The 12,358-nt window shown below is 35.7% G+C and overlaps 1 protein-coding gene across 1 annotated transcript; it reads right to left on the reverse strand.

Moving 5' to 3' along the window:
- Window positions 1–916: 916 nt before the first annotated feature.
- LOC131352593 (cytosolic sulfotransferase 3-like) lies at window positions 917–5,671 on the reverse strand. Its single transcript, XM_058388804.1, has 8 exons — window positions 5,512–5,671; window positions 4,979–5,117; window positions 3,445–3,573; window positions 3,244–3,344; window positions 2,529–2,655; window positions 2,345–2,442; window positions 1,950–2,124; window positions 917–1,154 (listed from the first exon to the last, which is right to left on the reverse strand). Exons 1-8 carry the CDS (start codon window positions 5,533–5,535, stop codon window positions 1,042–1,044), a joined length of 906 nt encoding a protein of 301 aa, XP_058244787.1. The 5' UTR covers window positions 5,536–5,671; the 3' UTR covers window positions 917–1,041.
- Window positions 5,672–12,358: the final 6,687 nt, after the last annotated feature.

Genomic DNA, 12,358 nt, shown 5'->3' on the forward strand with positions numbered 1-12,358 from the left:
TATACATAGTCTATATTTCTAATTCTGCCGCATAGTTTTATTTTTTATTATGTTTGTGTGTGTGTGTGTGTGTGTGTGTGTGTGTGTGCGTGCGTGGTTCTTTTCAAAGATTTTGTATTTGTTTTGGCATTGGCTGTGGACAACAAAGAAAGAATTGCATTGTACAGGGAAACTCCTTTTCCTAACTGTGCACAGGACAATAAACGCTTTGAACTTTGAGGACAACTCAACACTAGCGTAGCTTGAGACCACTGAGGACAACCACAGAATGTCACAGGAGGTCTTTCTTACCAGTAGATATCAAACTCTATAACTCCTCCCCTTTTAGTAGGGGGCAGAGCTGACACAATGAACAATGACAGTATTTCTGTGTTATGTGCACTATCCCAATTCACAATATTTACTATATGTATGCTGATATCATACCATGTGCAGTATCATATCATAAACAATATGGCCTTAATCCTCTAGCACCTTTATTTGTACATTTTGGACATATACTTGTAGCCTATTTTATTTATTTATTTCTCTTGTGCAATCTGAAGCAGTCTCTCACACAAGAATTTCTTTTGGCATCTTATCTTATCTTATCTTATCTTATCTTATCTTATCTTATCTTATCTTATCTTATCTTATCTTATCTTATCTTATCTTATCTTATCTTATCTTCATGTCTTTTTGTTATTTAGTCAACCCCCCCCCCCACACACACACAAATATCTGCACTCTGTATTTTCCTGAGTAAATAATCAAAACAAAATAAAATCTTATAGTATTAAAGTATTATTTGTAAAAGACACAGGGCATACCCTGTTAATGCTTTTGTTCCAGTCACTACTTCCTCTAGATATTTAACAACTCATTCTAAGAGCAGTAAAATATTTAACTAAAAGATTTATTACATTCAATAAATTTCATTTATTTCATTAAAAAAACGTATAATAGTGCATACAGTATGTGCTGAATAATACAATACACATGGATGAGGTTGCCAGTGAATAAACTGAATAAAAATGTAAAAAAAAATCCAGACGTGGTGCTCTAAATCTCTGTGCGGAACTGTAAAGACGTGTTCTTCATCCTCTGCTTGTAGTGTTCATCAAACTGTTCATTCTGAGCCACGGTGAAGTGATTCTTCCAGTCACCGACTTTACCTGAAGAAACAAGCAGAAGGGAAAAAAGAGAAGCAATAAATCAGACAGAACTAAAATGGGGTAATAAAGCACTATTTCACCTGGTTTTATTAAGAATCTTTTTTAACACAAACTCTTGTTTTTCCTAACAAGTCTATATTCAAAGGTTAAGGATGAGTCAACTGTAGAATTAATTAAATTCCCACACCATATGATGTATTAACAATTAAAGTCTTTTTAACGGGGTGTGTGTTTGCTGGTGAGCTGGGTGTGTTGTCAGCTACAATCTAGGTTACACACTGACTATGAATCAGCTAGAATAGTAGTAAAGACTATGTGAAATGGATATTGAGATAGATGTCTGTTCTGCAACAACCAGGGGTGTGCTTTGTTTGCTTCAGCCTGGAAAACTAGCTGTCCAATTGTCTATGAAAAATTATCATTATTGATCAAAGAGAATGGAGAAATAGTAGCAGTATTTAACTGTCTGCTACGTGTAGTATATTTAATGTATATCCATGTCATTACAGCTCATTGTATGTTGCCCAAAAAAAGTACATATAATCAATAATCAGGGGACTGAATACTTTCGGAAACCCACTGTATATTTGCATTATTAGCAGACCAATTCCCTTAGCTAAGGTCTGCAGGGAAAAACACTCTGACCCCTGTGCACCACTTTAGATCATGGTACAATAATTCTAAAGCCTAAAGACTAGTCAAGAATATAGCTATAAATAAATAAATAAATAAGCACCCGAAATGAAAGCCAAAGAGAAAGAAATGGGTTTGTATAGCAACCTACGGCATACTCACCTTTGCGCATAAATGGTGAGATCTTAAAATCCATGACTGGGACTGTAGAATAGTTGGTCATCTTGTTTTCCTTCATTTTATCAAAGTGAGTACATTCTGTAATCCTCTCCCTTTCTTCTAATGGTGTAGATAAACTGAGGAAGGAACACAAGCGCTCCACCTCACACCCTGTGTCCTGGAAAAGCAAAAAAAAAAGAAAACTCTGTATACATTAATGAACATCATCCTAAAATATTAGGATGAGGAGGTATTTGGAATTAGAAGGTACAAAAGAGTAGAAAAGTGAACTATAACAGGTATCTATTCTAAGGTACAAGGACAACTTAACCACGGTTGCCTTTTTCCCATTTCCTATGACTTTATGGCCAAGCGCATATACTTTCTACTTTCCTTACCTCCACCATATCCTCGAAGAACATGTAGTGAAGATTAGAGTAGGTCTGCTTCTTCTCCCAGTAGCCACACACATGATCATACCAAGGTCCAAACACCTCTAGTTCAAAGATATTATATTACATTTATTTCAGCATAGAACATGTTTCATTCAAGTATATTAAAAGTACCAACTCTCTCACTTACTCTTTCCTTCCATGAAGTTCTGGAGAAAGTTGTTCCAGTCTCCTGGCTCAGGTTGCCCCTTGTTCATGCGCTCAAAGTGGAAATAAGACACAGCATTGTCTTTGGCGTTGCGAGCTACATAGACAACCTAAAGGAACACATCAATAAAAACAAGAATTATATTAAGAATATACAGTACATAACAGTTTAATGTCAGTAAATAAAATAAAATAAAATAAAATAAAATAAAATAAAATAAAATAAAATAAAATAAAATAAAATAAAATAAAATAAAATAAAGCTGAGTCTTATCTTTCCCACAATAAATCTAAGCCTTTGATTGTTGCCTTGAATACCTTGGCCTGATTGCTCTGTAATTGTCTAGATAGATCACTACTGATAATGCCTGTTTAATAGAATGTCAAGCAGATATGCATCCTCAAGCTTTTTGTTTGTATGCCTGGTGTATCGTAATAGCATTTAAGACACACCACATAGTGTATATTGCAGTTCTGTTCCCAGAAGGACTTTCATAGAAAGTTGTTATCTTGTATTATAGGAGGTTGTTGTTGTGGTTTATCTGTGCTCTGACCTCCTGACTCATGTTCTAGGACTTTGATTATCTGAAGTCAAAACCCTCTCCTGAATCTCTGTTGTTACATCATGCCTATGTTTGATGATTAAAAATAGAATTCACTTAAAGACTATAACTCAGAAGGAGTCCCAATTTCTGTACCTTGCAGTTCTGTTCCCAGAAGGACTTGGGCACCAACTGAACAGGAAGATGAGTTTTGATGAGACGTGGTGTGGTGGGTAAATTATCTACTAGATCAACCCCTGTATAAGGACAAAAAAAAGTTTTTATTTATTATTGTTACCATTAATTATCCATATCATCATTGCTTATAACTTCTACAACATTGTAGGTGTGTATAACCTGATGGTAAACCAGGAAAGATTGACTCAAGAAATGGCACCCTCATGAAGATGGGCATGGAGGCCTGACGCTCGTCTGCTATATTGCCGAAATAAAGAAGGTCCAAGATATAGGATACCCAGGTAGTGCCTGTAAAAAAAGGAAAGGAAAAGGTGAATGAGAAAGAATGTTTTAGTGTGACACAGTGGCATAAGAAAAAGGCAGATATGTCCATCCATCCATTCATCCATTGTCTATATCCGCTTTATTCCTAATTAGGGTCACAGGGGTCTGCTGGAGCCTATCCCAGCGCACATTAGGAGAAAGGCAGGGGTACACCCTGGACAGGAGGTGGATATGTCTTTCACTTCAAACAAAACGACCGTCAGATTTTAGTTTTTAAAATGAACAAAACAACATACTCTATAAACTGTACTCCAGAACATACCCCTGTGTCTGATCACATTAAAATTATCTTGTGTATATGTAACAAATTAGAAAATGAATGAAAAAATGTGTATAAAAATGTGAATTTAATTCTGTTCATGACAAGAATCCAAGACTAGATAATTTAGAATTATCCATCCAAAAGCATTTAACCATTTACAGGCTGTTGAGACACGGTTGTGCCAAGTGATCTGTAGAGGCTTAACTCAACTTTTCAGCAGTCTACAACATCAAGATCATGATCGACACTGAACCTGGTGTTTGTGTGGAATTTGAACTTTGGAACCTGGTCTATTTGAGCAGAGTGATGTGGAGGTGAAAGGGCTGAACAGACTAAAAGAGTAAAATGTCGCTACATCAGTCACTGTAGGTAGTGATAAATTCCCTCTGATGCCACTATCATCCGGCAATCGAACGACAGTGTAGATCAGGACAGACTTGTCTAATCGTTTGGATAGTAAATCCACCTAATCAAAATGGCCTCAGGAGACCATCAGCGAGCATTGACTACAAACACTGAGTTTTTTTCTCAAGATTATTCGAGCAAGCAAAAGAACACTGCAATTTTTTATTCATCTAGATTGTGTTGAATATCTTGTGATACACTAAGCATACAAGATACCAGCTTTAATCATGAACATGTTTCACCGTGTCATCCGAAAGGCTTCAGTTCTAATGGTTGGTGGTATGAATTGATGTGATACTGCCAGACTAAACTCATTAACATTGTATTGTATTTGATGGTGCTCTCAGTCACCCTTCTCTATTCAGAGATGATTCTTGCAGTTTGATGTAAATGGCCACTTTATCTGGTCCCAGGATAAGTGGTGAAACATCTTCATCCCATTACAAGACATCCCCTGTATTACAATGGTAGATCTGTACATAAAGTAGGCAGTTAGTTCATTTTATTGCACTTTATTAGAACAGCTAATAATTACAATAGTTAAACTGTTTGGTAGGTGATTGGAAATAACAATTAAGGAGGAAGGATTAGAATTCCTGAAGGGTCACAGTACCAAAAATTGAGAGAATAAATGAATCACAGCAGTCTGTGGCTGCAACTCATTAGCCGTGTCAGTATTCTTAGACAAACAATCCCTCTTACCTGCTTTGGGGTAAGTAGCAACAAGGATGTCATCTGGTCTTGCCTGGAAGTTCTGAACTTTCTCCCAATTGTCAGTGAAGTAATGAACCATAGAAATGCCTTCGAATTCGAACACTTCTGGCCGAGTGACCGTATTCAGCTGCAGTATTACACATGATTGTTGATGCACATAACACATCAGAACATCATTTTAGTTTTAAATCCTTACAATCTACACACAAATGTATTTGGTCAAAACAATGTCAACATCATAAGGGATGTTAAAATTTCACAGGATGTAGAATTAACCAGTTAAAGACAGTGATTACTAGTGTTAACAAATTGCATTGTTCAGAAGAGGATGAGGATATTATACTGAGGATAAATCAGATTTCAGTTTATAGATACACAGAGCACCAGACAGAGAGAGAAGCAGATCTAACAGCTGCAGCAGTAGTTTTTTGTTATGCTGCTATAATAAATTATACCATCCATCAATTAGGTCCATCAGTAATGTTTAGAAATCTCTGGGAAACTGATTCAGACAAACTTACCAAAGCAAAATCAACTCCTTCCATGATGAATCAAGTTAAACAAAACTTTCTTCTTACTGCTTTTTGTTAAGTCTCCTCTTGTATGTATCACAGCAGAGTGCTCTCTCTGTCTCTCTCTCTCTCGGCCTCTCACTTCCTCCCTACTTTGAATTTGGCTCCTCCTGCCACAGATGTCCAACCCTCCATGAAGTCACCACAAGCTGTCCAAATGACACACTTACACACAACCACTACTACATAAACTCCTCAGTCATCTCCGACTAGATGGATTAATTTCCAACGTCCATTACATTTCTTATACTTTTACCCAGAGTATTGTTTTGCAATTAAGCAGGTGAGGCTTTAGGTAATTAATACTCCAAAACCTTAACCAGCAGTGGTCCTCACAAAAGGACACTGGTGTTTGCTAGTGTTCTTTTGCTTACTTGAATGATTTTCCTTTTTCTTGTTGTGTCCTTTTGGATGATTAGTTTGGGCTGGGAATATTCAACTTCACACATGCTTTACATTGAGGGGTCAGATGTATAGTTGGGGTCACTGAATATAGCCATTTAGATGGAAAAAGGAATGTGGCTTCGCTGAAATGTAGGGCAGCGTGTAATAAGAGAACACACTGTGAATATGAACTTTTATAAACTTGTCATGTGACTTGTCCTTCAACAGATTGTTTTAGTGAGGCTGCTAGGAGTAGTGGAATTCCTGGTATATGCTTTCTGTTTGGGTTTCCTGCTTTTTGTCATGTCAGCTATATCATAAAACCACCACTATATTTTTTTTCTCTCCCTTGAAATTTCCTTTCCTGCAACATATCCACAACAGCGGTTTAAGATTGCTTTAGAAGATGGATTGCAACACCATACTGAGCTTTTGCTTTAACATTTTGAAAGAAGGGAAAAGTTTTTCCAGCACAAATATACAGAGTATAGTAACTGGTTGCATGGTTTGAAGGGTATAACGTGTAAAGCTGTGTGTGTGTGAGAATAAATGGCAGTGAAGGTGTTGTTTAGGGGAATGTGCGTGACAATGCCCTGTAGATCTAGTGTGTCATTCCTTTATTCTCACGCAAGCTAGAGGGAGAGGCAGAAGTCATCGTGACACTGTTTATTTTACTCTCTCTCTCTCTCTCTCTCTCTCTCTTGATCTTTATCTCTCTACATGCAGAAGATTTATGCTGACAGTGGGGTCAGTTGTATATGGGTGTATATGGGGTGCAAACAAATGTAAAAATGTTAATGCTCTTTTATTGTTTTATGTTTTGAACAGTTGAGGCTTTTTTGATACCTAGAGATTCATGTAAAATAAGATTTTTTTTATTTAGTGCACATTTTAAGTATCAGTCTACAGAAGATTGTAAATACAGTTAAATGTTAATATTAAAGGTAAAGTTTAAATATAAAGCTTGATGTTTATCTGACGATTAAATATATTAAATATAAATGTCAATGTAAAATATGTCAAATATACAGAAATATATACTAAGAAGCAATACCAACATACTAAAACTAATACAACATTAAATTGGCAGCCTGGCATAAAATTGGCAACCCTCCCAACCCTGGTAGTGGCATGTGTTTCAACACGTGAATGAGAAAATGACTTGATAAATAATTGAAATGTCGGTGTTACATTTCATCTATGGTACTTTAACATTTGTCACATTATTTTCTGACCATTTGGTCAAAAATTAAAGCAACTACAGTAAACACAGCCCAACCCCCAGAAAATACCATCCTACCTTCTCAATTAAGCAGCGTTTTTTACTTTTTACTATAATATTTAATTTATAATTCTTAGAATACTTTTTACTTATAAAAAATACTTTTATACCTAACAATAACAACAAAATTCTCCCTACATCTGAGGCTGCAAAATAGGCAAAAAGTAAATCTATTACTAGGGTGACTGTTTTAACCAGAAAAAGTACCATCTAGCTTAAATGTATGCTGAAGTTGGTACATAAAATGCATCAACCACATAAATAAATGAACAAATGAGCCTTTTAAGCTTCTGGCTTGTTCCTTTTTCAGTAGAGAGTCAAAGGAATTTCAAAGAAAGTGAGATTTCTTTTGCCTTTATTTAAAACTTAAAAAATCCTTGTATTCGTAAGACTGTTACGAATACAGTAAGACTCTCATCCACCTTGAAAATCTTTCACAATAAATAACAAATTTCAGATATCGATATTCAGATATCGAATCATGCTATCAAGTGATCAAACCTAGCCCTTTTCAGTTTCATTTGATTTTTATTTTTATTTCCAGTTTGGAATTAAATGATGTGAGCATGAAAAATAGTGTTTTTTGGACAACAGTTTATTTCAATGCTGCCAAATTGTGCTACTGAGACCCTCAGCTGTGTTTTTTTTATAAACAGCACTACAGATCCCACCCATGCTGTCTGGCAATCTTACAAACAGATCGGTCAGGGAATGTTGGACGATGGAGAAAATGTTCTCCAGATGACAAAAATAACTTTCAGACTTTTGATTGCAGATTAAGTTTCACCCCCCTGTGCAGACATATTCAGTATCTTATTAAGCATAGGTATAGAAATCATCAATGAAACACATATATCACAAGTAAATGCTAATTACATTTTTCTCATTCTATTTTTCTATGCGTCTATTTCCTATCCAGCTCAAATGAAACTCTTTTCTATTCTGACTGAACATCTGAGTCAGTCTGAACATCAGCTAGGGTTCAGACCACATCTAAAGAGCTTTTTCTGTAGACTTTTCTGTTTTTACTAAAAGCGTTTTACAGATTTTTAACAGCTGTATTTCACATCCAGTGACTGCAATAATATTTTGGTTTCTCATGCTTCCATTGTTGTTCATCACCTGTATTTGATAAATCATTTCAAAACAATTGAAACAATAATCATCCATGTCATTTTCTTTTTAGATGCATGCCACCAAGGTCTTTATTATAGCATATTTTGTTCACAAATTATAACTTTATTACAAATCAGTTGACTCTTTTATTGTTCAATCTAGTGATCTAGTAATTGCAAACATTAATCACAAATGTTATCTAAATTGCTTGGGATTAAGATAACGACAATATTTGTAAAGAGCTTTTATTTTTGTAGCGCTTTTAAAACCCCAATAAAGTCCTCGGTCAATTTGACAGAACCGAAGGGTCCAAAGAGTGAACATAACACAAGGGTTGCTAACAAAGACGCTGAAACTGGTGGCACTTCCTAACACGCCATAATGTTTTGTTCTGTCAGTTTCAGTGCTTTCCATCCACCAACAGGAACCAACTCCCTATTGATTTAATAACAGCCTAGAAAATGATAGGTTCTCCCACTCACAACACTGTAGACTTTAACAACAAAACCACATTTCACTCCCTTCTGGTACAGGAAAGAAACAGGAAACCATAAGAAAGGAGACATTTTTTTTAATCACAGCATGACATTCCTACCAGATATTGTATTCGTTTGCACCTATCCACAACTTTATCACAAAATGATCACAGAGTGAGACATCTGGGCACCAGCAGCATATCTAACAGAATTCTAAGAATAGTGTATCACCCTCACTGGATCTTAGGCACAAATGCCCAGATTTAGATCATACAACAGCATACTCTTTCAACATTGTTCAACGATCAAGTAAGGAATTTGATTCTTGCTTCAGCATGGTTTTGACATTCTTCTTTTTTTTTTTTAGAGATCTGGATACAAACCTTTCCTATCAATCAGAGCAGATTAGTCAGATTCTAGGACTGAATAGGTTGCTAATATTCGCACACAAAACGAGTCTTTGTTAGTGATCTGAAGGAATTTAATATCATTTAATAAATTCAGTGAACTGAGTTGCTTCTTAAGATGTAATAAAGAATTTTTATTGAGGAAAAGTTTATCCTGGATGAAATAATAATCACACTATTCTTTCCAGTATGCATTTACTGAAGAATCTTGACTAAACTGCTGTGTAATATATTGTATATTATATTCCTCTGTGGAACTGTAGGGTTGTGTTCCTCACCTTTTGACACAAGTGTTTATCAAACTGCTCATTTTGAGCCACAATGAAATGATTCTTCCAGTCTACAGGTTTACCTTGGGGAAATCAATGTAGAGGCAGAGATGTTTTGCATTGGTGTTTTGTTTTTTCACTCACGACCACAACCCTTCCTCCGATTCTCTGGCCCCACTGACCACCCGTCTCCTTCCCAAGAGGAATGCAGGAAGAGTGACTCCATACCCCACTGGTCATTATTTTGTTATCGGGGGGTCTCATACAAAACACTTGTTGTAGCCAAGCATAGGGAGGGAGCATAGGTTGGTATTGGATAAGAAGCCATTTTGATTCATTTAAATATGACAAAAAAGCCCCCCTCAACTCATGTGTCCAACAGCTTTTATATAAAGTAATTACGCATGTATCTTCACTGGTAGTTTAATAGAGCAATGCTGTGCTTGCAATTCTGCAAATTCAAGTAATTCTCTGCAAGTTGCATGACAATTTTCAGTACACACACACACACACACAGACACACACACACAATCACAAAAAAAAACCTCTGCAAAATTCTGGAGAAACTAAACAGTGAAGTAAATTTATCAAATGTTAAGTAAAACCTTACTGAATGATCCACTGAAATAATAAGATACGCTCCTTTCTCAGGTAGTTACCATAGTTTTAAAAAATGCAGGAAGTGGTAGAGATATAGTAGCTAGCTATACAATCCCCACTTCCATTCATTACTTGCCCTTTCTGTGTCGAGTTTACGAGTTTAAAGAGGCTATTCATTATAAATGGTATTCATTTTTGCACATGTATGGTGAGATCTTGAAGTCCATCCGTGAGAATGTAGACTAGAGGACTAAAATATTATTTTTTTTGTTTTTAATTGCAACGACATGTCATAGTATTTCTATTCTATTGTATCTACCTCCAGCATTTCTTCACAGAACATGTAGGGATTAGGGTAAGTCTGCTTCTTCTCTCAGTAGCCGCACACAAGGTCCAAACAATACTAAACTATCAAATAAATGTGATCAACACTGGAAGACTCCACTGAATAGCTACAAGTTCAATTTATTTCTAGATAACTCACTTTGTGAAGTAAGCGTGGCATTAAACCACAGACCACAGTATAACTCTGACCATTTGTCTTAGACTAGCCCTCATGGCCTCTTTTTCACTGTTTCCATGGTAACTGCCCATTTTTCTTCTTCTTTTTTTTTTGCCTGGTTTCCTGTTACAAACATGGATTATCTTTTTGTGCACCTTCCTGTGTTTTACCTCCAAATCACTTTTATAACAATCTTCTTGTATAGAAAAGCAGTATCTGGGAAACCTGCTGACTTCATACATGTAAACACATTCTGTTGTTAATGAAGGAAAAAGGAAAGATGTCAAAAAGGCATCATATTTTCTATGATGTACCAAAAGACTCAGTTTTTGGCCACAGCTATTCTCTGTGCTATATTTTATGCTAGCAAGAGTATGCTATCAAATGACTAGTTCGCTTGAATAGTTAGAATATGAATGGATTCAGTAATAGAATTACATTGCTTGTTTCATTCTTTTTTTTTTAATTTTTAATTTTTTTTACATGTGCTTTATTTTTCATAATTTTGTTTGTTACTGTTGCACCAGTTTCCATTTTTATTGTTTACTTTTTACTTGCCACTATCTAATGTTATTAATTTCATTAGTTTTATGACTTTTGTCTTTTACAGATACTATGAGATGAATTATTATTATTATTATTATTATTATTATTATTATTATTATTATTATTATTATTATCTGGGGGCAGTATGGTGCAGCAGGTATTCTTTTTATCTTTTTGACTACAGGGTCTCAGGTTGCATGTATGCAGGATATGTTCAATTACCCCGGCTGTAAAAGAAAATGTGTGTGGGCAAAATTCCTGAGATGGACCCATTCTAGGCCCCTAGCTGTTCAGGGAACAGGCTCTAGATTAATCACAACTCTGACCAGAATAAAAGGTTAAAGATGAATACATGTATTATTATTATTATTATTATCGTTGTTGTTCTTGTTCTTGTTGATGATGATAATGATTCAATTCATATTGCCCCAATATTAAACACATAAATATTGTGCAAACTTCAAACAGTACTGCATTTCTATCCCAATACATAGTATGTGTTAATTCACATTCATGAATAAATAACTCATTTGTTTCATGCCACTGATGACTACATAGTTAAGAAACCCCACATACTGTATAATTGCAGTTCTGTCTTCAGAAGGACTTGGGTACCAGCTGATCAGGTAGATGAGTTATGATGAGCCATCATGAGGTAGGCAATTTATCTGTCAGTAAAACCCCTGCATAAGGAAGAAAGCCTCTTTGAATTTGTCATTGTCTGCATTATTAACTACTGTTCTACTTGTAAGTGTTTTAGTGTAAAGTTAAGGATGACAGAAGGGGATCCAATGACCTGTAGCCATCTCATCATGATGCTCTGGCCCTGTGTTGTAAAAAAAAGAATAGATTCAAAATGTAGTAGACCCAGGTAGTGCTTGTAGGATAAAGCAGAATTTTTTGCTTTGAAAAGCAAAATATTAGCCTACCTGCTTCAGGGTAAGTAGCAATGAGGACATCATCTGGCCTTGCTTGGAATTTTTTTCCCAGTCTTTTCCCAGTCGTCAGTTTACAACTTATGAATGTTTTTGCTCTAGACTTACAGAAGAAAGATTAAGTTGTCCTATAATGAAATAAGAGGTACTGCTTTTCTCACTCTGCACTTTTCACTTATGAGCACAGATCTTGATGTCACTCCATCCACAAGTTGTTCAAACACACATTGTACATAAAGTCTGCACTGCTCTCCAGTGAACTTGATAACCTTAGAGTTT

The sequence above is a fragment of the Hemibagrus wyckioides genome, linkage group LG05 (genome assembly GCF_019097595.1).
Source record: "Hemibagrus wyckioides isolate EC202008001 linkage group LG05, SWU_Hwy_1.0, whole genome shotgun sequence".
Classification (NCBI taxonomy): domain Eukaryota; kingdom Metazoa; phylum Chordata; class Actinopteri; order Siluriformes; family Bagridae; genus Hemibagrus; species Hemibagrus wyckioides.